Source organism: Oryx dammah, unplaced genomic scaffold (genome assembly GCF_014754425.2).
Source record: "Oryx dammah isolate SB20612 unplaced genomic scaffold, SCBI_Odam_1.1 HiC_scaffold_13, whole genome shotgun sequence".
Taxonomy (NCBI): Eukaryota; Metazoa; Chordata; class Mammalia; order Artiodactyla; family Bovidae; genus Oryx; species Oryx dammah.
The window spans coordinates 18,157,966-18,184,539 of record NW_024070197.1 but is presented as its reverse complement, the minus strand read 5'-3'; the positions used below and the strand labels follow the sequence as shown (position 1 = coordinate 18,184,539).

General features: G+C 39.2%; 2 protein-coding genes across 15 annotated transcripts in view; both read left to right on the top strand.

The window, feature by feature from the left end:
* ZNF260 (zinc finger protein 260) overlaps window positions 1-13,414 on the top strand; it is a 40,652-nt gene extending 27,238 nt beyond the window's left edge. The window contains exon 2 of the mRNA XM_040252989.1: window positions 8,815-13,414. Within this exon, the coding sequence (XP_040108923.1) occupies window positions 9,321-10,559 (1,239 nt within the window). The 5' untranslated portion in view covers window positions 8,815-9,320 and the 3' untranslated portion in view covers window positions 10,560-13,414. The remainder of the gene's footprint in view (window positions 1-8,814) is intronic.
* Window positions 13,415-20,915: 7,501 nt separating this feature from the next.
* Window positions 20,916-26,574, top strand: part of ZNF566 (zinc finger protein 566) — a 38,963-nt gene continuing 33,304 nt past the window's right edge. For 8 of the 14 annotated variants that reach the window (XM_040253005.1, XM_040253004.1, XM_040252999.1 and 5 more), the window contains exon 1: window positions 20,916-21,371. The gene's annotated coding sequence lies outside the window, so the exon portion shown is untranslated. The remainder of the gene's footprint in view (window positions 21,372-26,574) is intronic. The other 6 variants (XM_040253000.1, XM_040253001.1, XM_040253007.1 and 3 more) reach the window with 4 other exon arrangements.

Here is a 26,574-nt window from a genome sequence, read left to right as displayed (position 1 = left end):
CTCTACCTTATTTTCAGCCTCCATTTTATAACTTCTACAGTCTAAATTTCATGCTTCTTCCTCTCACCAATGTTCTCCATTTTTCACTTCTCCCTATATGTCTACACTCCTTTCCTTCAGCATTCGGTCTTTCTTGCCAAAGATTAGAGATCTGTAACCTTTCAAATCTACAAATGTAGATTATTTTCTTTAAAATTTTACTATCATATTTCTCCCTCTGTCTATTGTAATATACCTCAAAGTTGAATTTTACCCTTTTATCCTTGTTTTTTTATTGTCTTACTTCCAGATATCATAGTATATTTTGTAAATCTATAGTATACAGATATACAAGTATATATCTATATACTATGTACACAGATATACAAGTATATCTATATAGTATATCTGTATACTATCTGTATATATACTATATCTGTATACTATACTATAGAGTATGTCTATACTGTATTCTATACATAGTGTATCTCCAGATATCATCCACCTTCTGCTTTTTAACAATAATGCAGGCCTGGAAATTGGTGCTGTATTGTACTGTTATTTTTAAAATCTAATACATATACATGATAGACATTAAAACAATAGGTATATCTCCTGTTCCTGGCTCTCAGTTTTCTATTTCTGCTCCTCAGAAGCAGCCGCAGTAAACATTGTATGCTTCTAAATATTTTTATGATTATACAGGGAGACTTATCAGAGAGAGCATGACATGATTTGCCTGTGACAAGATTACTGTGGTTGCTGTGTAGAGAAGAGTGTTAACATATAACAAAATGTTCAAATGTCAGGCAAACTCAGTGTATTTTTTTTTTTTAATTTTATTTATTTGTTTTTGGTTGTACTGGGTCTTCATTGCTATTGGGCTTTTCTCTAGTTATGGTGAGCGGGCGCTACTCTTCGTTGTTTTGTGAGGGCTTCTCATTGCAGTAGCTTCCCTTGTTGTGGAGCATGGGTTCTAGGCACATGGGCTCCAGTAGTTGGGACATGTAGGCTCAGTAGCTGTGGCACATGGGATTAGTTGCTCTGCGGCATGTGGAATCTTCCCAGACCAGGGACTGAACCTGTGTCTTCTGCATTGGCAGGCGGATTCTTTGTCATTGAGCCACCAGGGAAACCCAGTGTATTCTTTTTAAATGGTGACCTGTTAAAAGCAGAAGTTGGCAAACTCTACCCTACTATGTGTTTTTGTGAAAAGTCATTTTCTTGTCCATTCATTTTCTTACGATCTGAAAATACTTTCAATGCCTGAATTGAATTGGTATCTGCAGATACATAATATGTAAGGCAATGAAACAGGACTAAAGAGTGTTAATCAATCATGGTAAAGCTAAGTGAAAGTCACTCAGTCGTGTCCAACTTTTTGTGATCCCATGTACTTATACAGTCCATGGAATTCTCCAGGCCAGAATACTGGAGTGAGTAGTCTTTCCCTTCTCCAGGGGATCTTCCCAACCCAGGGATCGAACCCAGGTTTCCTACATAGCAGGCAGATTCTTTACCAGCTGAGCCATAAGGGAAGCTCAAGAATACTGGAATAGGTAGCCTATCCCTTCTCCAGTGGATCTTCCTGACCCAGGAATCGAACCAGGGTCTCCTGCATTGCAGGCAGATTCTTTACCAACTGAGCTATCAGGGAAGCCGCTATATAGTAAAACTAAGTGGTAAACCAAAGCTAAATGGTAAACCAGCACATTTGGGAGTTTAAAGCTAAGTGACTATAATAAACGTCCATATGTGCTGGTTTAAGGAATGTAAGAATTGATTTATTGGCTTATTTCTTTATGTGATGAGTAGCATGGTACCTTTGGTCTTTGTGGTGCTTTAAGATCCAGACTTCTTCCAGGTTGTCTCTTTATCATTTAGTTGTGGTTAAAGCTGGATTAACAATGTATCCTGGTTCCAGCCTAGTAGAGGAGAGAGGAATCACCACTCCAGGGTAGAAGAGCATCAATAAATTTTTTTGTAAAGGGCCAGATAGAAAGTTTTTTAGGCTTTGTAATCCATAGGATCTCTGTTGCAACTACTCAGCTTAGGCATTGTAGCACAAAGTTAGTATACTTGGCATTAGAGCATTTTGCTTTATATTTTAAAACACTTTTTAAAGCACAAGATAAATGCTGTTGAAAGGACCAGTTTGCCTGGTATTCAGATAATGTTGCCTAGTTCAGTTCAGGACTGTCATTTTGCAGTATAAAAAATTCAGTTCTGGTTAAGTATCTGTGAAGGATGTTGATATAATCCCTGTAAAAATACAAGGAGGGCTTTAATTACCAGGAGAATGTAATTTCTGTATTTTCTTTTGACTTACTAGTTATATAGAACTTAGTTCTAATCTGTTGTACATCATACTTTTGCAAATTTAATGAATTTAAGAATTGGAAAATTTTAAATAAATAGTATTATTGTACTTTGTTAAAAGTTTAGTAAAATTCACATCTTAAACCACACATACCTTGGACTTTGGGGTGATAAAATGAGAGAATGAGTGCCTCTATTTTTTTCTATGTTTGTTTTTCTGTTTAAATTTTCTTTTCTGGTCTAAGTTTTCAGAGATTATATTTGCTAGGTTTACAAGTTTATTTGCATAGAATTGAACAAAATAGTCTATAATTCTTGTTTTCAAATAATCATTTTTTAATTTAATTTTGCTTTTATTCTTACTCATGAATCTATTATTACTTGTAGTTTTTGCTTGTAATAATCAATTTCTCTTCCTATCTTTTCTAATTTTTGTTTTTCTTTTGTTTACTTTTCCTTATTGTAATTCCTTAGTTTGAATATTTATTATTATTATTTCTTTTTAAAATGATGTAACCATTTATGCTAAAAATGTCCAAGCATTTTTTTCAAGTTCTGATATACATTGTGTTCTGAATAATATTCTGAATATTATGCAATATATTTTAATTTCCTCTTTGACCAAATAGTTTGTTCAAGCCAGTAGATTTTGAAATTTACAAGTGGAAATTTTTAATTTGTTTAATTTATGACTTTATTTTTAGGGTATTTCTTCCATCCTTTTCTACTTTGTGGAATATTTGAAGCTTTATAGGCCTACTATGTGGACTTATTTGAGAATGTCCTCTGAGCATTTTAAAAGATGTTTCAGGATTTTCAAAATACAGAATAAACTAGTTAATTCTATATTATAAATTAGTATATATTTTTATTTCATGTTTCCATTTCATATATATTCTCATATTTCATGGATTTGATCTCCTAGGTTGAGAGAGGTAGTCTTCTCAGTTGCTAATGTTTTTGTATCTTGGATTTCCATAGTTTATATATTCATGATTATCTTTATTTTATTTCTAGTCTTTATTTTCAGCATTTCTGATATATTATTTTAGAATATATATATATCTTACATACAGATAAACTGTATAGATCTTATATACAGTTTGGGGGGGATTTGCTATATCAGTTGGAGAAGGCAATGGCAACCCACTCCAGTACTCTTGCCTGGAAAATCCCATGGGAGGAGCCTGATGGGCTGTCGTCTATGGGGTGGCACAGAGTCAGACACGACTGAAGCGACTTAGCAGCAGCAGCAGCTATATCAGTTGTTAAACTTTAGCATGCATCAAAATCACCTGGAGAAGGCTTCTTTGGTGGTCCAGTGGTTAAGAATCTGCCTGCCAATGCAGGGGACATGAGTTCGATTCCTGCTCCCAGAAGATCCCACATGCCACAGAGCAACTAAGCTTGTGAACCACAACTACTAAGCCTGTAAGCCTAGAGCCTGTGCTCTGCAACAAGAGAAACCACCACAGTGAGACGCTCACGCACTGCAACTAGAGAGTAGCCCCCACTCACCCCAACCAGACAAAGCCTGGACAAAGCAATCAAAACTCAGCTCAGCCAAAGAATAAAATACATAAGTATATAATAAATCTTAAAAAAAACCACAATCACCTGAAGGGCTTGTTAAATACAGACTGCTGGGCCCTGCTGCTGCTGCTGCTAAGTCACTTCAGTCGTGTCCGACTCTGTGTGACCCCATAGACGGCAGCCCACCAGGCTACCCCATCCCTGGGATTTTCCAGGCAAGAACACTGGAGTGGGTTGCCATTTCCTTCTCCAATGCATGAAAGTGAAAAGTGAAAGGGAAGTTGCTCAGTCGTGTCTGACCTCAGCGACCCCATGGACTGTAGCCTTCCAGGCTCCTCTGTCCATGGGATTTTCCAGGCAGGAGTACTGGAGTGGTGTGCCATTGCTTTCTCCTGCTGGGCCCTACCCACAGTTTTTTTAGATTCAGGAGGTCTGGCTTGAGGCCTGAGAATTTTCTATATGAGCCCATCATAGTTCTTTTAATATTATTATTTTATTTGCATTTGTTGACAGGAACAGTATGATTGGTATTGATTCTGATTTAATTTTCTGTACTGTTTTAAATTCTTTTTTTTTTTTTTGCCACACGTCATGGCTTGTGGGATCTTGGTTCCCTGACAAGGAATTGAACCCATGCCCTCAGTAGTGAAAGCACAGAGTGCTAACCACTGGACTGCTAGTTAATTCCCTACTGTTTTAAATTCTGCCTCATCTTTATCTTTTGCGGTAGGATCTTTATTTGTTGTCAACATATATCTTCCTGAACATTTGGGAAGTTTATTTTTTTTCTTTCTTGTGTTTGCCTTTATATTCATAATTTTCTTAGTCTTCATCCTTGATTTTAGACAATATATATTTACTATCACCAGGAGTGATGTATAGTTTATACACTTTCAGTTCAGTTCAGTTCAGTTCAGTCGCTCAGTCATGTCCGACTCTTTGCGACCCCATGAATCGCAGCACGCCAGGCCTCCCTGTCCATCACCAACTCCCAGAGTTCACTCAGACTCACGTCCATCGAGTCCGTGATGCCATCCCGCCATCTCATCCTACGTCGTCCCCTTCTCCTCCTGCCCCCAATCTCTCCCAGCATCAGAGTCTTTTCCAATGAGTCAACTCTTCGCATGAGGTGTCCAAAGTACTGGAGCTTCAGCTTTAGCATCATTTCTTCCATAGAAATCCCAGGGTTGATCTCCTTCAGAATGGACTGGTTGGATCTCCTTGCAGTCCAAGCGACTCTCAGGAGTCTTCTCCAACACCACAGTTCAAAAGCATCAATTCTTTGGCGCTCAGCCTTCTTCACAGTCCAACCCTCACATCCATACATGACACAGGAAAAACCATAGCCTTGACTAGACAGACCTTAGTCAGCAAAGTAATGTCTCTGCTTTTGAATATGCTATCTAGGTTGGTAATAACTTTTCTTCCAAGGAGTAAACGTCTTTTGATTTCATGGCTGCAGTCACCATCTGCAGTGAGTTTGGAGCCCAAAAAAATAAAGTCTGACACTGTTTCTACTGTCTCCCCATCTATTTCCCATGAAGTGATGGGACTGGATGCCATGATGTTCTTTTTCTGAATGTTGAGCTTTAAGCCAACTTTTTCACTCTCCTCTTTCACTTTCATCAAAAGGCTTTTTAGTTCCTCGTCACTTTCTGCCATAAAGGTGGTGTCATCTGCATATCTGAGGTTATTGATATTTCTCCCAACAATCTTGATTCCAGCTTGTGTTTCTTCCAGTCCAGCGTTTCTCATGATGTACTCTGCATAGAAGTTAAATAAGAAGGGTGACAATATACAGCCTTGACATACTCCTTTTCCTATTTGGAACCAGTCTGTTGTTCCATGTCCAGTTTTAACTGTTGCTTCCTGACCTGCATACAGATTTCTCCAGAGGCAGATTAGGTGGTCTCGTATTCCCGTCTCTTTCAGAATTTTCCACAGTTTCTTGTGATCCACACAGTCAAAGGCTTTGGCATAGTCAATAAAGCAGAAATAGATGTTTTTCTGGAACTCTCTTGCTTTTTCCATGATCCAGCGGATGTTGGCAGTTTGATCTCTGGTTCCTCTGCCTTTATACACTTTACAATGTATATATTTTCAGTCTCCCTCTTCCCTTCATTAAGTTGTGATTATTATTCCAGCTTTAAATAGTAACAGTTGTACCCTTCTTATCACCCCTGTTGTGTGAATGAAATTCTTGGCATGTTTTCCTTTGTGCAGTGATCTATTTATCAAAATCTTATCCACTGTTCAATCTTGAAGTTCATTTTTATTGAACTGTCTCTTACTTCTAGCCCAACCTCTCTAATCCTTGTATTTCCCTTCTCAGATGCAAAGTAACTTGGATCTTATGTATTAACATATACTCTCTTAGGTTTGTGTTTTTCACTACATTGAAATGTAAATTCACTACATTGTAAATTCGAGGGTGCATGCTGAGTTGCTTCAGTCATGTCCGACTCTATGTGACCCTATGGAGTACAGCCTGCCAGGCTCCTCTGTCCATGGGGTTCTCTAGCCATTCATGTTTTAAGTCTATTCTAGTCTTTTCTCCCATTTTAAAAACTAAATTGTTTTTATATTTTTATTATTGAGTTTCAGCGGTTCTATATATTTTGGAGAAGCCCTTTATTAGTTCCTCCCAGTCTATGGGTTTTGTTTTTGTTTTCTTAATTGTTTTTTAAAGGGCATTAATTAGTTTTTAGTTTTGATGAAGTCTACCATTTTTTCTTTTATATTTCTTATTAATAGTTTTAATGCTCATGCTATGGTCTATGATTCATTTTGAGTGAATTTTTGCTTATGGTATGCAGTGAGTGTTGAGGTTATTTTTTTCTAATTTTGGAAATTACAGCATTGATAAGAGAGGCAGCATATTACTAGTCAGTTCTTAAAATGATTTATATGAAAATGAGGATAAAATTTTGAGATGGATAAATCAGAATATTGTCAAAGGTTTCCAGAGAGTGGGTGGAAAACAGTTATAAAAGAAAGGACTTAGGCCAAGAAAAGAGTCCTTGACCAAAAAGAGCTTGGGTGCCAGAATATCAGGCATAATGAAAGAAGAAAAATAAATGAAAACTGAAATTTGATGGCAATGACAGTTTCAGTATCCAGAAATAATAGTATCAGTAATCAAAATGAAAATCAAAATCAGATTTGGAAGCAAAGATGGCTATTTTCTGGCATATTTTCTTTTTTTTTTCCTTTCCCATTAAATGTATATGTACTTTGCTGTTTAGCCCATGTGAAACTCAGTTGTAAGTAGGTAAAAAAGCACTGTCTATAGTTATTATATAATTATTTATAGATTGATTCAAGTTAGAAGGCCCAAGTCTTCAAGGAAATCTCTGTAGGTATAACAAATTGGAGCTTTTAGAAGTCAAACAGGATTATAGCTATGCTTACTCCATTCTTCCTTACCCACCGTTCTTGCTTCATGTAGACAGCCACTTTAAACTCATTTGACTGTGTCTATTGGTGTTTATTCTTGCATTTCATATGGCTGTTTTACCTGTTTTAAATGCAGTTAATTTTAATCATTATCAACATGCTAATAAGAAGATGGGGCTCAGAAAATTTCCTGCATTCATTTTTCATATTTTCTGTGATGATTATAATCAGTGTCCATGAGTAGGTCTGTTAAAATGGTGAGCTTCACTGTATGCATTCAGTTGGATATATAAGTCTTTCTTTTCTATGACTCCAAATGTCAGGATCTATCGGGGTTCTTATGATTTTCTCATTTTTTCAGACAAGAACCCTTCCATATCTGACACCTGGCAACTACCAGCATTCCTGTAGTCTAGCAGTAGAAAGAAGTTGGGATTTTATACTATATATAAACTTTTACTTATCACCCTCTTTCAGTATGGCGCTCTCATCTACTTTGTCAAAACTAAATTTGGAGTTTCTCAGTTACACTTTTCTGGATAATAAATTCCTATTTCTTCCAGTTAGGAGAGTTGGGTGCATCAACTTCTCCTTATATAATAATTTTATAAGCCACTTTCAATTCTTACCCAATCCATCCATAAAGTTATAGAGCCTTTTTGTCAACAGCTGTGTCACAAATTACCTTGCATCTAAGTGGTATCCTCATCTACTAGCATTTTATTTAAGTTTTGTGGTTAATTTAGTCCTTTATTCGCTTTCCTTTCAAAATTTCCTAATACTTTCATCCATTGTTGTTTCTTCAGCCTTTCAGTTTTTATGAGTAATGCCTTTCATCCCCTTATTGTCATTTTAATGGAGCTTCAAGAAGATGTAGAAATAAATATCTTATTTAACCACACGTCCGTTTAATAATACTCCTATTCATTTTTTATCCCTTCATCCTACACTTTCCAGTGTTAGGTTTGTCTTTCATCCTGTCACCTGTTCTTTGTTTTCCCTTATTTTACTGATTTATAAAGTAAACATTTTTTTTCATTTAAAACCAGTTTAAGCTAATGCACTCATGGGTGTCATTTGTATTTGAGTTTTCTTTTATACTGTTAGATTATGTTTGAAATTAAAAGTATTTTTAAATTGCACTGTTTCTTATTCTTTTGGCTGTGCTGGGTCTTTGTTGCTGCACTGGGGCTTTCTCTAGTTGCAGTGGGTGGGTGACACTGTTCATTGCAATGAGTAGGCCTTTTAGTGCAGTGGCCTCTCCTGCTGCAGAGCATGGACTTTAGGCACTTGGGCTTCAGCAGTAGCAACATGGGGGCTCAGTAGTTGTGGCTTGTGGGCTTAGTTGCTCCAGGCATCAAACCCATGTCCCCTGCATTGGCAGGTGGACTCTTTAACAACTGGATCACAAGAGAAGTCCCTAAATTGCACATTTCTGAGATTTTATTTAAAATAGTGGAAAAGTTCACAAGTGTGATACTGATGATGATGATAGCTACCTTATTAGATGTTCACTACATGCCAGGCATTAAATATTTTACAGTTAGTTACTCTTTTAAATGATGTTTTTTTTGTACTCCCTTTCAGAAAAGGCCTGGGAAATTTATAAATAAATAAAGATACAACAGGAAAGACCTTTGAGTTAAATTGCATCCTTCTTTGTGAAAATACAGCTAAGGAAAAACTCAGAAAATACAACTAAAAAACTCAAACAACTTCATAAAATACAGCTAAAGAAAAACTCAGAAAAGTATTTCCTCTGAGCACAGACATCGATTCTTTAAGACTACTATTCTGTGTATGGGACTCAGTTTAAAAATTTGGACATAACTTGCACTTAAACATGAGAGAAGCTATCTAAGAAAGAACCATTACGAATATAATGAGGATGCTACATTTCATCCCAATTTTATAATCATCTGATCTCAGGATAACCAGTGTGAAAAGTCTTTCATCATAAATTCAACTTTGTTAGATATCTGAGAATTATTATTGGAGAGAAACCATCTGCATATATTGAATGTGGGAAAGCTTTCATCCATGTCACATGTCAAGAGATACTAAGGAATTCTTGTTTGAGAAAATACCTGTGCATGATAAGAATGTTGGAAAGCCTTCGGCCTAAATCAAATCTCCTTCAGCGTGATCAAATTCATACTGAAGAGAAACTATATGAATGCAATGAATGTGGAAAAACATTTAGTCTGAAGCAAAACCTCACAGAGCATAAGAAAATGCATACTGCAGAGAAATCACATGAATGTACTGAATGTGGTAAAGTGTTCTCTCGAGTCTCATCCCTTACTCTACATTTGAGAAGTCATACAGGAAAGAAATCATATCAATGTAATAAATGTGGGAAAGCCTTTAGCCAGAAAGGAAACTTGCTTACTCATCAAAAACATCATACTGGAGAGAAACCTTATGAATGTGGGAAAACTTCTATTCAGATGTCAAGCCTTATTAAACAACAGAGAAATCATATTGGAAACAAACCCTATGCATGTAAGGAATGTGGCAAAGCCTTCAGTGGCAAATCATATCTCTCTGAGCATGAGAAAATTCATACAGGAGAGAAACCCTTTGAATGTAACCAATGTGGAAGAGCCTTCAGCCAGAAGCAATACCTCGTCAAACATCAGAATATCCATAGTGGAAAGAAACCCTTTAAATGTAACGAGTGTGGAAAAGCCTTTAGCCAGAAAGAAAACCTCATTATCCATCAAAGAATTCATACTGGAGAGAAACCTTATGAATGTAAAGGGTGTGGGAAAGCTTTCATTCAGAAGTCAAGCCTCATTAGACACCAGAGAAGTCATACAGGAGAGAAACCTTATATATGTAAGGAATGTGGAAAAGCTTTCAGTGGCAAATCAAACCTCACGGAGCATGAGAAAATTCATATTGGAGAGAAACCCTATAAATGTAATGAATGTGGAACAATCTTTAGGCAGAAGCAGTACCTCATTAAACATCACAATATTCATACAGGAGAGAAACCCTATGAATGTAATAAATGTGGAAAAGCCTTCTCTCGAATCACATCACTTATTGTACATGTGAGAATTCATACAGGTGATAAGCCTTATGAATGTAAAATATGTGGGAAAGCCTTCTGTCAAAGCTCATCTCTTACTGTGCATATGAGAAGCCATACAGGTGAGAAGCCCTATGGTTGCAATGAATGTGGGAAAGCCTTCTCTCAGTTCTCAACTCTTGCTTTGCATATGAGAATCCATACTGGAGAAAAACCTTATCAGTGTAATGAATGTGGGAAAGCTTTTAGCCAGAAGTCACATCATATTAGACACCAGAGAATTCATACTCATTAAAGCTCTATGAATGTCTTAAATTTAGGAAAACCTTCAATAGAAGTCATACTAAACAGTATATCAGAAAAGTTCATTCTACAGTAAAGTGACGTGAATATGGAAAAACCTACAGCAACAACTCAAAATGTAATACACTGAGAATTTAATAACTATCATACTATCATGAAAACCTATACCCCCAATATCCCCACCACAAACATGTTCATGCTGGACTTTTAGGAGCATTTTCATTAAGGATCCAGTCATGGACATTAATCAGCATGGTTCTAGAAGGCCTACTTGATATATTCAGACAAAGATATACAAGGTGTGAAGATGTGAAACAAAGACAAAATTGTCATTTTTTTGTTACATGTTTTACTACATGTATAACCATCAAAATTACTTGCTCTTGATACACTAATAGAAAATAAAGATTGTGACAGGATGTTATATCTAGAAATACATGCATGTTTGTAAGGGGAATTGGCAGTTCATAGAGGTGGTAATCTCAAATTGGTAGAAAAATCTGGATAATTAAGAAAATGGTCTCAGGGTAAATGATTCTTCATGTGGAAAAATTAGATCTTTGCTGTTGTCATACATTATAAAGTATTTATTAAAACATTCAAAAGTATTGAAGACTAGAACTCAAAGAGCAAAACTTAATAATAAAAGGGTTTTGTAGGAGAATTTTTTTTTCAGACTTTGGAGTAGGAAAGAATTTTAAAAACACATTCCAGAATACCCACTCTTGAGTATATATACATATAGTGAAGAAACTGATACATGTACCCAGGGAGTCCTGTATCTTTAATGTTCATTGCAGCATGAGTTATATTAATATAGCAAAAAATTGGAGACAAATGTCTGTCACTTTGGAAATGGTTGATAAAATGTGATGTAGTCACCCTGTAGAATATTCTCTAGCAGTTAACAAATTAAATCTATATGTATTAACAGAAAGATTTGAAAATCATGTAGAGTGAAAATGAAGTGATGAATTTAGTGTAACTATACCTGTGTGAGTTTGAATTAAATCAACACTAACCAACACTAGTATTAAAGCATTGGTTATGGGTAAACATTTTTATGTAAAACTATGAAGAATGAATTGGAAGTATACACACTCAATTCCCAAAAGTGGTTGTCTCTAGAAAGAAAGGGAGTAGAAGGAAAATGGGGCCAATAATAGTGGTTGAACAATACTTCAGTTTTGTATCTAAATATCTATCTCATTAAAAAACATTCCAAATAAATATAACATTAGTTGATTCTGGATTGTAATAATATGAGTTTATTCTATTTATGCTGTTTCTTTTAAACTTCTGAAAATTAAAAAAGGGATAAGAGTAGAGAGGCTACATGGAATACATGTTATAATGGACTTACATTTCCAATTAGATGCAGATATTTTGCAAAAAGTATATTTCTAAAATCATATCTTTAAAATATGAAATAAAATTTAAAATTTTAATGGTAACTGAACAAATCCATTTATTTAAATTTATTCTCAAATGTCCTATCAGTAATCTCTGTGGTCTCTGAGATCATGATTTTGCCACAGGTGATTGAAACACATTAAGGATCATAGTACTTTATAATACATGCACAGACTTGTTAGAAATAATTAGTTTTTCAGAAACACTTATCAGAAATTTTAATAGGCCACATAACCAGTTCTGGTATTAGAAAGTAGACATTTTAAAAATGAAGAAAACATGTTACTCTTTTTTTTGTATGACACCAAGTAAAACAACTGTTGCATTTCAGCTTCAGTTTTTAACTCAAACTAGTTATTTTCTCTAATTTGCCAGACATAGTCAACTCCCCAACCCCATCTCTAGTTTGTTTCCTTGGGGAAAATGGAACTGAAAAGGGAGATCTCAGACCTAAAGAGAATTCTCTTATTAAAAGCAAATCTTTTGGAGGATTTTTTATTCTTTCCCACAATAACTTGATATATAGAAACAGTTAATGCTCTTTTTGAATAGTGATAAAAGTGAGTATGTAACATTTAAACCTTAGGCTCCTTTCAAATATATTGATTTCTTTTAAACTCAGAAAAATACTATGCTAATATAACTGTAGCACTGCACTGCTTGTTACTGGCATTTTTGAAATTTGGTTTTAAGATTGTAAATGCCATAGGTTGACTTTGTGAGGTAATGTATCCAAGTAACATATATGTGTATCTATGTGAATCTAAATATCTTCTTTTCTTCCATTTTTCATTAAACATTCTCTGATATTCCTTAAGTATTACACCCTTGTGCTGGTACATCTTTGAAGTCACAGAGCAACTAGGAACTCTAATCCAGACCAAACTAGGATTACCATTCGGTGCATATAGTTGGCCAGTGCCACGGCCCAGCAACAAGAATGATTATAATGGTCAGGTAGAGTAAGATAGGCAGATGCTGCATGGTGGTCTATGATAGTGTGTACTGTGTATTTATTCAGCCATCCTCCCTGCTGATTCAACTTGTTACTATTTACCATGATAGACAATACAAGTAAACACCCTTACAAGTGGCCCTTACATTTTAGGTCTTATTTCCAGGGGATAGATTATAGGCAAGAGACTGCTAGATCAAAGGATATGTGCTATTTAAAAATTTTAGTAGATGCTATCAGTTATTTTCAAAATAAGTTTCCTCCAGCTATACAGTAGGTGGTATTATACTAAAATTCATGTTTGTCTGATGAGTATAAACCTCACCTGTTCCTAGATTTGCTTCTTTGTAAACTTGCATATTGTTAGCCTGTATTCCTATGGGATTATTTATCTTTTTGTCAGTTTTGGAGATCTTTTTCCATATTAGATATTAGGAAATGTATGGGTCAGTTGTAAAGATACTTTAATCTCTACATTATATATGTTATTTCTTAGGTTTTCTTTCAAGTTGTCTATTTCCTTTTTGTAATATATTAATGTTTAACCCTTTTAGAATTGAATTTTTAATGTCATTTTGAGGGTTCATATTTTTTTCTTCCAGATGGGTTGCCAGTTTGTTAAACAAGCACAGTTTGTTAAAATAATCCAGCAGTCAGTTTAGGGTCAAACAGCTCTGACACCTGCATGTCCACCAGAAGCCATCACAGATTTGAAGTGGCAAACAGAAAGAGGAAGAGAGATAACAGAATAAGCTTTAACCTAGCATTAGGTTTATTATTAGCTTTGTCCTAACAAGAAAATATCTTTACAGCATGTTCATCAGAAAGTCTTGCAAGTGCTCAAGCAAGCACAGCTTCCACTGTCCCAGCACTGCACAGAGGAGAAAAGGTCAGAATGGGTGTGGTTCACCTCAGCACTGGGAGACTAACATTCTCATCCAGCACATTCATCAAGCAGGGCATCTGCATGGTGTGCCACCATCAAACAGGGTGCATTCACTTGTAACAGGGATAACCACTTAAGCACAGGGAAGTTACTCCCTTGGTTTCCCAAGACTTATGATGCCTTAGTTATATAGGCAGTGTGTACATGCCAGTTCACAGTTCATCCCATCCAGGTACAGGCCACATATGAGAGATTTCCAGTATTTTCTTCAAGGAATCTAGAAGAAAAACAAATGTAATCTTTCCAGGGATGGGTCTGTGGGAATGGCCTCTTATTACTTTGATACCATACTTTCCTATTCAACTAAAATTCTGCTATGTAATTCTTTACCCAAATGATCTTTTCTTTATTCTACTTTAACTGGCTTATATTTTGATTTACACCAAGACTTATTTATATTCTCTTGCTTCATTCATCTATTTTTCTATTCCTATACTAACATTAATGGATAATGTTAACATTAGCCTTATTGTATTTTATTACTGTAAGTCCCCTACTCCTTGCTGTTTTCCAGTTTTATTGGCTAATCTTTGTTTTCTTTCTCTATAAATGAAGGTAGGTCTTCTCAAATTATAAAAGCCCTTTGATATTCTAATTAGAATTGCCTTAAGTGTATACATTTGGGGGGAAATGACATTTATGATACTATCTTCCTGTCCCCAAACATAGTAAACCTTTAAAGTGAAGTCGCTCAGTCGTGTCTGACTCTGCGACCCCGTGGACTGTGGCCTACCAGGTTCCTCTGTCCATGGGATTCTCTAGGCAAGAATGCTGGAGTGGGTTGCCATTTCCTTCTCCAGGGGATCTTCCCGACCCAGGGATCGAAGCCGGGTCTCCCACATTGCAGGCAGATGCTTTACCCTCTGAGCCACCAGGGAAGCCAGTAAGCCTTTGCATAGGTTCAAATTGCAATTCTCATCCTTCAGCATGAGAATTCAGAACAGAGTAAAGCCCATCCCTGCAAAATACCATTAAAGATTTTTGTTAGTTGAGTTGAATAAGGAACCCCAGCCCAGCCCAGAATTCATGCGCTGAAGCCCTAGTGCCTAGTGTGATGGTATTTGGAGATAGGGCCTTAGGAAATTATGTTTATATGAGGTCAAGAGGATGGTACAGTCCTTGTGGGAGTAACGCCCTCATAAGGAATGTGGCATTGTGTGTATACCAAGAAAAGGCCATGTGAGCCGAGTGAGAAGGCATCTGTCTACAATCCAGGAAATGGACCTTTTCCAAATCTGCCAGCACTTGCTATTGGGGCTTCTCAGCCTCTATAACTGTGAGAAATAAATTGTTGTTTAAGCCACTCAGTCTATGGTATTTTGTTATAGTAGCCCAAACGAAGACAGTCCCCTTCCTGCTTATTTCTACCCTAGCCAGTTAAATGTGAGGTAACCTTGTCAGATGTTTTAACTCCGAGCTCCCAGATAGAGTAAGACAAGTGGAAGTGAAAGTTACTCAGTTGTATCCCACTCTTTGTGGCCCCATGGACTATACAGTCTGAGGAATTCTCCAGGTCAGAATGCTGGAGTGGGTAGCTCTTCCCTTCTCCAGGGGATCGTCCCAACCCAGGGATTGAACCCAGGGCTCCCACATTGCAGGCGGATTCTTTACCAGCTGAGCCACAGGGGAGGCCCAACAATACTAGAGTGGGTAAGCCTATCCCTTCTCCAGGGGATCTTCGTGACCCAGGGATGAAACAGGTCTCCTACGTTGCAGTAAGACAAAGCCACTTCCATCAGAACAGTGTAAAAATAGAAGAAGCCACAGAAGAGGAAACTAGATGGACAAGCAACATTTGAAAAGCTCATCCTCACAAATAACCAAGGAAATGCCAAATGTTGTCCGTCTGGTTTCCTCTTCTGTGGATTTTCTGTTTATATACTGTTAACCTACTTTTTCTATATATGTTTTTTGAATTTACAAGAGTTCTAGTTCAAATGAAGAAATGGCAACCCACTCCAATATTCTTACCTGAAGAATCCCATGGACAGGAGCCTGGTGGGCTACAGTCCATAGGGTTGAAAAGAGTCAGACATAATTGAAGTGACTTAGCAGCAGCAGCTAGTTCAACTGACTTTAGCAGAGTTCCTACTAAATCTAGAGTTCATAATAATGCACAAGATAGATCTAGAAGGTTCAAATCTGACTAAAGTTTGGTCAAGTAAAGACTCACAGAATTATCATAGAACTATTGGCATTGGAGCAAAGCAAGACCTTGAGGTTAATTAAACTAATATGGTATTAATGACCCAATTCAGAGACTGCTGGATGCAAACTATACATTTTTATTAGCAGTCCAAAAGGATGCCCCAAGTAGCAAGGGTTGGTAGTGGAGCAGTGGTCTCATGAAGATGCAAGCAAGGTGATGTTAATAAAATATTGACTCCACAGGGTTTTGGCCATATCCATTGAGTTAACAGAACAAAAACCTGGGGAATGGCAGCTATTTTTTAAAATTATACCCTCTCTAAAGCCCTTCACATGCACACTGGGGGCCTCATACAGCCAGTCATCTAGCAAGACAGTACCCTGACCTTTGTCCCACCCAACTACCAGGAGCTATTAGTCCCAAGCCCTTCATGGATATATGCCAGATTCCTGCTAAGAGGGGCCTCTATAGCTCCACATTCTACTAGTATCCACAGTGGTGCTCCGACTCCCTTTAAATGTTTGTCAGCTTCTGCTCATCTAACTGCCTGGTCATGTCTGGGGACTGGGCAACCCAGCAAACTTCTCTGCCATCCAGTGGTCTTTCATGAAGTATGAACCCCTCCCTTTTCAAGTTTGTCCTTCCTTAGGTACACTGCCTCAGTGCTAGAGACCCCTAAAAATCCCTTTTCATCTTAACAGTATAGCTCTATATAGTTACTATCACTGCTTAATAATTCTTTATATTAAGCTTCCCTGTTTAAATTACTGTGTAGTTTCCTGTCTTCTGGTTAAACACAGACTGCCCTGGCCCTGCTTTCCTCTTCTGCTGTGGCCTCTGCCTGTCTGCATAGAGGGTACAGCATGCATTTGCCTAGGCCACACTATGGGAGTGGGGATTAAGAGTGTTTTGGCCATTGTCAAGGTTCACCAGGTCAGTCTCTTTATTTCTGGAATCCAGTTGGAAATACCGTTGGACTCCCACACAGACCAGCCTCCAGTTTGCATTTATCTATAATAAAGGTAATATTTAGCCTCCATGTGTCTAAACTCCTTGTCCTAAATTTCCATTCAACAACAATTCATGGGAGGAAATAGGGTGATATAGACTTGGCCTCTTCAGAAGCCCTAGCTCACAATGTCACATGCACACTGATATATAAATATTTCAGACTATCCTATGCTATTATGATCTTGTCTTATAGTAATTTCCATAAATAAATAGCTTTTAGAAGGAGAAAAATCCAAACTTGCCACAACACGATCTATAAGAATAAATAAGAAAACAATGCTCACTCTCCAGACTAAGGGGACTTAATACCTCGACCCAAGACAGTTGGAACTTGGAAGAAGTTTCTGTTAGGCGGTAGTGAGATGGACAGAATTGGAAGTGTCATGAGAGAGGGCTGCAAATGATTAGTAAGTACTTCCTGTGATACTCAACCCACCATCCCAGTGGTCATACCCACATTTTACTCACTCACTGAGCCCCATTGGAGATTAAGAATTCAGTGATTAAGACAGATTAAGAAGCCAGTGGAGGACTTCCCTGGTGGTACAGTGGAAAAGAATCTGCCTGCCAATACAGGGGACACGGGTTCAATCCCTGGTCCTGGAAGATTACACATGCCTTGGAGCAACTAAGGCTGTGCGCCACAACTAGCGAGCCTGTGTGCCTAGAGCCTTGCTCCACAAGAGAATCCACCGCAATGAGAAAGCTGTGCACCAGATTGAAGAGTAGCCCCTGCTCACTGCAAGTAGAGAGAAAAGCCCACACAGAGCAGTGAAGACCCAAAATAATTTTATTTTATATACCAAAAATACAATTAATTTTTAAAAAAAGAAGCAGTGGAGATTTGGGTTCAAGATGTTAACACAAGAGGCTCTTCAATATACCACCTCCACAGGCACTCCAAATCTACAGCTACCTGTGGAATAAATACTTCTGAAAGAAATCCAGAAATTAGCTGAGAGACTTTTCTGAAAGAAATCTAGAAAGTAGCTAAGTGACTCCTACATATCAGGAAAAAGAAAAAATCCACAGTGAAACAGGTAGTAAAGTCTGAGACACAAACTTGCCATAAACCCCAACCCTGGCACTGCGACTCATCAATCAGGAAAGAACCTAACTCCTAGCTTTTCCCCGAGGAGTAAAGGATTTGGACCATGTATTTGGTACCCTAACTTTTAAGAATCCCAGCTGGGAGACAGGCCCCCAAAATATCTATCTCTGAAATTCAATGTCCACAAGACCCACAAGGTTATAGTGAGCTGGGAAAATTTTCTTAACTGTCTCATGAAGAATCACTGTGGCTATTCTCCCAGGGCTTGGCAGCAGACTAATTTTGTCTTTGAACCTTCATGCTAGATTTATAAGTGATCAACCCACCACCATTACACCACCATTCTGAACTTAACTAAATATTTACCTTTACCAGTGAGATTTATACTTTCATATGTTTTCCTGTTACTAATTAGCACCCTTTCTATCATCTTAAAGGATGCAAATACACCTCTTTTGGGGGAAGACTAGGAAAGATAGGTGTTTCTGTCTGCTCCCTCTGTACTAATAACCCCTGAAGGAACAGCCCGTTAACAACTGTTTTGTGTTTGCCATTGAACCCATGAACACAAGCCCCACTGGCCACCAGAGTCAGGCTATAAGGACTGTGTCCTCTGGTCAGCAGCCACCATCCCGGGCTGTCAGACTTTTGCACAAGCTCCTTTCATGAAGACTCCAGCAAACCGTGCAGGGGCAGAAAGAAAGTGAAGTCACTCAGTCGTGTCCGACTCTTGGTGACCCCATTGCCATTTCCTTCTCCAGGGGATCTTCCCGACCCAGGGATCGAACCCGGGTCTCCCACATTGTGAACAGACGCTTTACCGTCTGAGCCACCAGGGAAGTGCAGGGGCAGAGGGAGAGTGTAAGGATGGGGCCACCTGGTGAGCTAGTCTCTAGGGAGAGTTGCAGTTACCCTCTGGATATGTGTTAAATGAGAAGCATGCCCCTGAAGCCACAGCTTTTTTTTTTTTTTTTTCTTTTCCTTTTTTTCTTAGGCAGCACTGTGCAACATATGGGATCTTTTTTTCTTAAAGTAATGTATCTTTATATTTTAAAAAATGAAAAAGGTAGGGATATTACAGTGATATTCTCTTACTTTTTTCCCCTTCATGTGGTATCTTAATTCCCTAACCAGGGATCAAACCCACATCCCATGCATTGGGACTGCAGAGTCTTAACCACTGGACAACTAGGGAAGTCCCAGGCCACAGCTTTTGAGATGAGCAAATTAAGTGTCTTGCACAGACAGGAGTTTCAAATAAACAATGTCACAACTCCAGAAATTAGAAGAACAAATTAATTAAGCCCAGGAGGAAGGAAATTATAATAAAGACAGAGTAAAAAAGGCGGGGGGGGGGGGGAATCAACAAAATCAAGAGCCGGGTTTTTTTTTTTTTTTAAAAAAACCAAAATTGATAAAACTTGAGCTAGATAAAGAAAAATAGAGAAAAGACTCCTGGAAAATTCTACCAAATTTTAAAGAAATAATGTCAATATTTCTCAAACTCCTCCCAAAAACTGAGAAGAAATACTTTGAACAAATTCCAGGAGATAGTGAAGGAGAGAGGAGGCTAGTGTGCTGCAGTCCATGCGGTCGCAAAGAGTCGGACAGGACTTAGCCACTGAACAACAATTCACTTCTGTTTTCAATGGCCGATACTGCCCATCAAATTTTATTTCTTAGCTCTTTGACCCCAGGGTCTGGGCTGTAAGCAAGAGCAAACACTCTAGCAAACACTCTACTTAAAAAAGAAAGGAAAATAGTCCCTTTCAAACAGACTTTCTAAAGAAAGCGCTTTTATTTCTAACCCATAATCGATAATTTGTTTTACATGAAAGTCAAGCTTTAAATCATTTATTAGCTCAGTTGCTGCTAAGTCACTTCAGTCGTGTCTGACTGTGCGACTCCACAGACGGCAGCCCACCAGGCTCCCCCGTCCCTGGGATTCTCCAGGCAAGAACATTGGAGTGGATTGCCATTTCCTTCTCCAATGCGCGAAAGTGAAAGTGAAGTCGCTCAGTTGTGTCCGACTCTTAGTGACCCCATGGACTGCAGCCTACCAGGTTCCTCTGTCCATGGGATTTTCCAGGCAAGAGTACTGGAGTGGGTTGCCATTGCCTTAGCTCAGTAATGTAACCTTTGTTCCATCAAACCTTAACAATAACAACAAAAATACTTCAAGGAAAACCTACCCTTCTTGTTACCGTTTTACAATGATGCTCAGAGATTATTTTCCAAGATACAATCATACACACGGTGATACTCAATGAAATTATCAGTTACATAGACACACAAAATCCTGAATCCAGTTTCTCCCTCTCCCTCCTATCACCACACATGTCATACGCCCCCGAGTTTTCATTACTTGCCTCCTGCAAAGTGGCCTCACCGCCTCCCCTTCTCCTCACTCCCCGAACCACACAGAAATCAGTTAAGTAGCACAGAATAAGATCAGCCCCCTTCCTAGCAGCAGAAATTCCTTCCCGTTTCACGTTTAGGATTCCTCCGCCTTCAACCTCCCCAATCGCGTTGCAGATTCCTGGTACCCCCTTCCCTTCGGCCTCCCAGACTAGTTTTGAGTCTCACAAGTTCAGATCCCACAGTTCCTCTACACTGAAGAACCCCTAAACCAAACTCATGGCCGAACAAAGGCCAAAACGGCGACCCAGGAAGCTTGCGCATGCCTTGGGCAGTAACACTCCCAGAAGTCTCCGCGGTGCGACCAGGCGCAGGCTAAGACCAATTTCAAACGGTCCATTCACCGCTCGCTTTTCCTGCTCCCTAACTACATTTCCCAGAAGGCTCGGCTGTGCTCTTTCTCCCCGCTGGCGGTCTAGTTCTTTTCTTCCAGAGCCTGTTCGACTCCCGGGGATAGTAAGCAAATCCATTTTTAAACGTTTCACAGTGGACTTTCTTGGGAGTCACGGCCCGAGGCTAAGCCAGGCTCTGTGAGGCCTCCGGTGGGCGGTTTGATGAGGGGGATGCAACCCTTTAGGCGGGGCCGTAGCTGATTTCTGATAGAAATCCGGTTGACCGGTAGCCATCTTGTCAGCCACAGGGATGTCTCTGACTACACTTCCCAGAGGACTCCTCGACAAGAACGTGATTCTCGCGTGAGTTCAGCCTCAAAGTCACGCGCTGGCGGGACCCTCAGGTCCGCACCAGCTAGTGTTACCTTGTTGTGGAAGGTTCAGCTTCTTAGGAAGCTGGGAGACCTGAGGTGGGGAACCAGAGGAGACGGCGGGGCCGGAGCTTAGGCCTTGTACCGCTGCTGAAGAGGTGAGTTGGAAACTGTGTGATTGTGTTTGCGTTGGTGTAAGTGATGAATGACCACGTGATTGTGTCTGGCTCTTCCGGTCGTCAGCGTGTGTGAGGTTCCAGTGATAACCGTTTGCTTAACTGTCTGAGAACCTGTGACTGTGCCGATGTGACGGGATGCGTCCTGGTCATGTGCGTCACTTGCGGCATTGTATGTGGGGATGTGAGTAGCTTTTGAGTCGGTGAATGTGATAGCATTTGTCCCCTTAGAGGGGTGTGATTGTGCGACTGTGGGCTGCAGATACCTGTGGGGTACCTGTGGATACTGTGTGACTTATCTGGGGTGTGATTGTGAGCGTACGGCCATGTGCAGATGTGCAGTAGCCGTGACAGTGCCGGTGTGACTGTCCTCTTGCGAAAAGTGTGACTGTGCTATGTGACCCTGGGTATGCGGCCCTGTGTTTGGGTTGTGGGTTATCTCTAGCTGTATGACACCTGATGGTTTAAATTTGTGTGATTATGTTTGTGTGACTGGAAAATTGTATGAAATTTTTTCACTTATGCATATATATCTCTTTAAGCTGTATACAGTAGTTTCCCCCTATTTTTAAACTTTATATGAATGCCCCATACTGTCTTTTATCTCTTACTCTATTTGTTCAACTGTGTTTTTGAGAATACCCATATTATATTTTAATAGTTGTTCATTTGTTTTCTTTGCTATATGCCATCCATTAAACTATTATTCATCCCTTCTAGTAATGACAGACATTTGCGTTATTTCTAGTTTTTTTACTTTATAGACTGTGCTGCCATGAACATTCTTTTACATAGGTTATCATGCACGAGTTTACCTACCAGTGGAGTTCTAGGAGTGCTAGGTCATGTATCTTCCACTTTCCCAATAGTGCCAAGATATTTACCAAAGTGAGTGCCATGTTTATACTTTATATCTGTGTATCAAACATCTCATTGCTCCATGTCCCTACCAAAACGTGGTTCTGATAGTTTTTTTTAAACATTTTTATGATATATAGCATATATACAGTAAAGTGCACAAATCTTAAGTATATGGCCATAAAACAGTTTCCTGCTGCTGCTAAGTCGCTTCAGTCGTGTCCGACTCTGGGCGACCCCATAGATGGCAGCCCATGAGGCTCCCCGTCCCTGGGATTCTCCAGGCAAGAACACTGGAGTGGGTTGCCATTTCCTTCTCCAATGCATGGCAGTGAAGTCGCTCAGTCGTGTCTGACTCTTAGTGACCCCATGGACTGCGGCCCACCAGGCTCCTCCATCCATGGGATTTTCCGGGCAAGAGTGCTGGAGTGCTAGATCATCATAATGAATTTTGCCAGCACCTCAGAAGATTCACTCATGCCCTTCCCAGATATTCCTCTCCCAACATCAGTATTCAGAATTCTATACCCATTAATTAATTTGATCCATTCATGAATTTCATATTTAAATGGAATTATATACCATGTATTCCTTTGTGTCTGGTTTCTTTTGTTCCACATTATGTCTATGAAGCTCATCTATGTTGTTGAGTATAATTGTACTTAGTTCTCATTACATTTGGGGGTATATTACAATTTATTAAATCCACTGTTCAGTTACTCAGTCGTGTCTGACTCTTTGTGACCCCGTGGACTGCAGGACACCAGGCTTCCCTGTCCATCACCAACTCCCAGAGCCTGCTCAAACTCATGTCCATCTAGTTGGTGATGCCATCCAACCATCTCATCCACTGTCGTCCCCTTCTCCTCCTGCCTTCAATCTTTCGCAGCATCAGGGTCTTTTCCAGTGAGTCAGTTTTTCACATCAGATTGCCATATTATTGGAGCTTCAGCTTCAGTATCAGTCCCTCCAATGAATATTCAGGATTGATTTCCTTTAGGATTGACTGATTTGATCTCCTTGCAGTCCAAGGGATTCTCAAGAGTCTTCTTCAGGACCACAGTTCAAAAGCATCAATTCTTCAGCACTCAGCTTTCTTTATGGTCCAACTTTCATATCCATACATGACTACTGGAAACATCATACCTTTGATTAGATGGACCTTTGTCAGCAAACTAATGTATCTGCTTTTTAAAATGCTGTCTAGGTTTGTCATAGCTTTTCTTCCAAGGAGCAAAAGTCTTTTAATTTCATAGCTGCACTCACCATCTGCAGTGATTTGTAGCCAAAGAAAAGAAAGTCTGTCACTGTTTCCGTTGTTTCCCCATCTATTTGTCATGAAGTGATGGGACCAGATGCCATGATCTTAGTATTTTGAATGTGTACTTTTAAGCCAGCTTTTTCACTCTCCTCTTTAGTTCCTGTTCTCTTTCTGCCATAAGGGTGATGTCATCTGTATATATAAGGTTATTGATATTTCTTCCAGCAGTCTTGATTCTAGCTTGTGCTTCATCCAGCCTTGCATTTTGCATGATGTACTCTGCCTATACAAGTTAAATAAGCAGGGTGACAATATACAGCCTTGATGAACCCCTTTCCCAATTTGGAACCAGTCTGTTGTTCCATGTCTGGTTCTAACTGTTCCTTCTTGACCTGCATACAGATTTCTCAGGAGGCAGGTAAGGTGGTCTGGTATTCCCATCTCTTGAAGAATTTTCCACAGTTTGTTGTTATCCACACAGTCAACGACTTTGGTATAGTCAATAAAACAGAGGTGGATGTTCTTCTGGAACTCTCTTGCTTTATATTGTAATCCAGTGGATGTTGGCAATTTGATCTCTGGTTCCTCTGCCTTTTCTAAATCCAGCTTGAGCATCTGGAAGTTCTCGATTTACGTACTGTTGAAGCCTCTCTTGGAGAATTTTGAGCATTAATATTCTAGCGTGTGAGATGAGTGCAATTGTGCCGTAGTTTGAACATTCTTTGGCATTGCCTTTCTTTGGGATTGGAATGAAAACTGACCTTTTCCAGTCCTGGGGCCACTGCTGAGTTTTCCAAATTTGCTGGCATATTGAGTTCACAGCATCATCTTTTTAGGATTTGAAATAACTCAGCTGAAATTTCTTCACCTCCACTAGCTTTGTTTGTAGTGATGCTTCCTAAGGCCCATTTGACTTCTCACTCCAGGATGTCTAGTTGTAGGTGAGTGAACACACCATCGTGGTTATCTGGGTTGTTAAGATCTTTTTTGTATGGTGGTTCTGTGTATTCTTGCCACCTCTTAATATCTTGTACTTCTGTTAGGTCCGTACTTTTTCTGTCCTTTATTGTACCATCTTTGCATGAAATGTCCCCTTGGCATCTCTAATTTTCTGGAAGAGATCTCCAGTCTTTCCCATTCTATTGCTTTTCTCTATTTCTTTGCATTGATCACTGAGGACGCAGATAAGTTCCTGCTGTTCTTTGGAACTCTGCATTCAGATGGATATATTTTTTCTTTTCTCCTTTGCCTTTAGCTTCTCTTCTTTTCTCAGCTATTTGTAAGGCCTCCTCAAACAGCCGTTTTGCCTTTTTGCATTACTTTTTTGGGGGGATGGTTGATCACTGCCTCCCGAATGATGTCATGAACCTCCGTCCATAGTTCTTCAAGCATTCTATCAGATCTAATCCTTTGAATCTATTTGTCACTTCCACTGTATAATTGTAAGGGATTTGATTTAGGTTATACCTGAATGGTCTAGTGGTTTTCCCTAATTTCTTCAATTAAGTCTGAATTTTGCAATAAGGAATTCATGATCTGAGCCACAGGCAGCGCCTGGTCTTGTGTTTGCTTACTGTATAGAACTTCTCCATTTTTGGCTGCAAAGAATATAATCAGTCTGATTTCGGTATTGACCGTCTGATGATATCCATGTGTAGAGTCGTCTCATGTGTTGTTGGAAGAGGGTTTTGCTGTGACCAGTGTGTTCTCTTGGTAAAACTCTTAGCCTTTGCCCTGCTTCATTCTGTACTCCCAAGACCAAACTTGCCTGTACTCCCGGTATTTCTTGACTTCCTATTTTCGTCCGTGATTACACTGTTCAGGGACATTTAATAGTTTCCAGTTTGTGGCTATTACAAATTGTGTTGCTGCTATGAACATTCTACTGTGGTTTTGATGAACACATAAATGCTCTTCTCAGGGCTTCCCTGTTGGCCCAGTGGTAAAGAATTTGCCTGCAATGCAGGAGATGCAGGTTCAATCCCTGGGTGGAAAGATCCCCTGGAGAAGGAAATGGCAACCTACTCCAATAATCTTGCCTTGGGAAATCCCATGGACAGAAGAACCTAGAGGGCTACAGTCAATGGAGGCACAAAGAGTCAGACACGACTGAATAACTAAAGAACAACCAGGAGGATCCCACATGCCAGAGAGCAGCGAAGCCACAACTGTAGAGCCTGTGCTCAAGACCCTGGCAGCACCAACTGCTGAGCCCATGCACTGCAACTACTGAAGCCCAAGCACCCTAGAGCCGCACTCAGCAGCAGGGAAAGCCATTGCAGTAAGACTGGGCACAGCAACTAGATTGTAGCTCCCACTTGCTGCAACTAGAGAAAAGCCTGTGTAGAAGCAAAGATCCAGCACAAACCAAGCTAACTAGATAATCATTAAAATAAATGCTCGTCTCTTGAGTAAATATTTAGGAGTGGAATTGCTAGATCATTGGGTGACCCCCATGGACTGGAGCCCTCCAGCCTCCTCTGCGCATGGAATTCTTCAGGCAAGAATAATGGTGTAGGTAGCCATTCCCTTCTCCAGGGGAATCTTCCTGACCTAGGTCTCCCACATTGCAGGCAGATTCTTTACCCTCTGAGCCATCAGGGAAATCCTAGATCACTGGGCAGGCATATGTTTAATTGATACTACCAGTATCTTATGTTGTACCAATTTACACTCCATCCAGTAATGTATGAGAGTTTCAGTTGCTCTGCATCATGTCTGTTATTTGAAATTATCAATCTTTTAACTATTCTGGTGGCTATATAGCAGAGTTTCATCACAGTTTTTAATTTACTTTTCCCTGATGTGTTACACTGTTTAGCATCTTTTCCTATTTTTATTAGCCATTCAGACATACAGTTTTTAAAAGTGTCCTCTGGTCCTTTTAATTTTTTTTTCACTTTTAAGAAACTTTTTATTTTTATATTGTAAGCATAAGGCAAAGGATTCCAATACACTCTTCACTCAAGTGTCCACAGTACAATTAGGAGAACCAGGAGATTTACCCTGGTACACAACTTTTGCTAATTTACAGACTTCATTTAAATTTTGCTAATTGTCTTATCA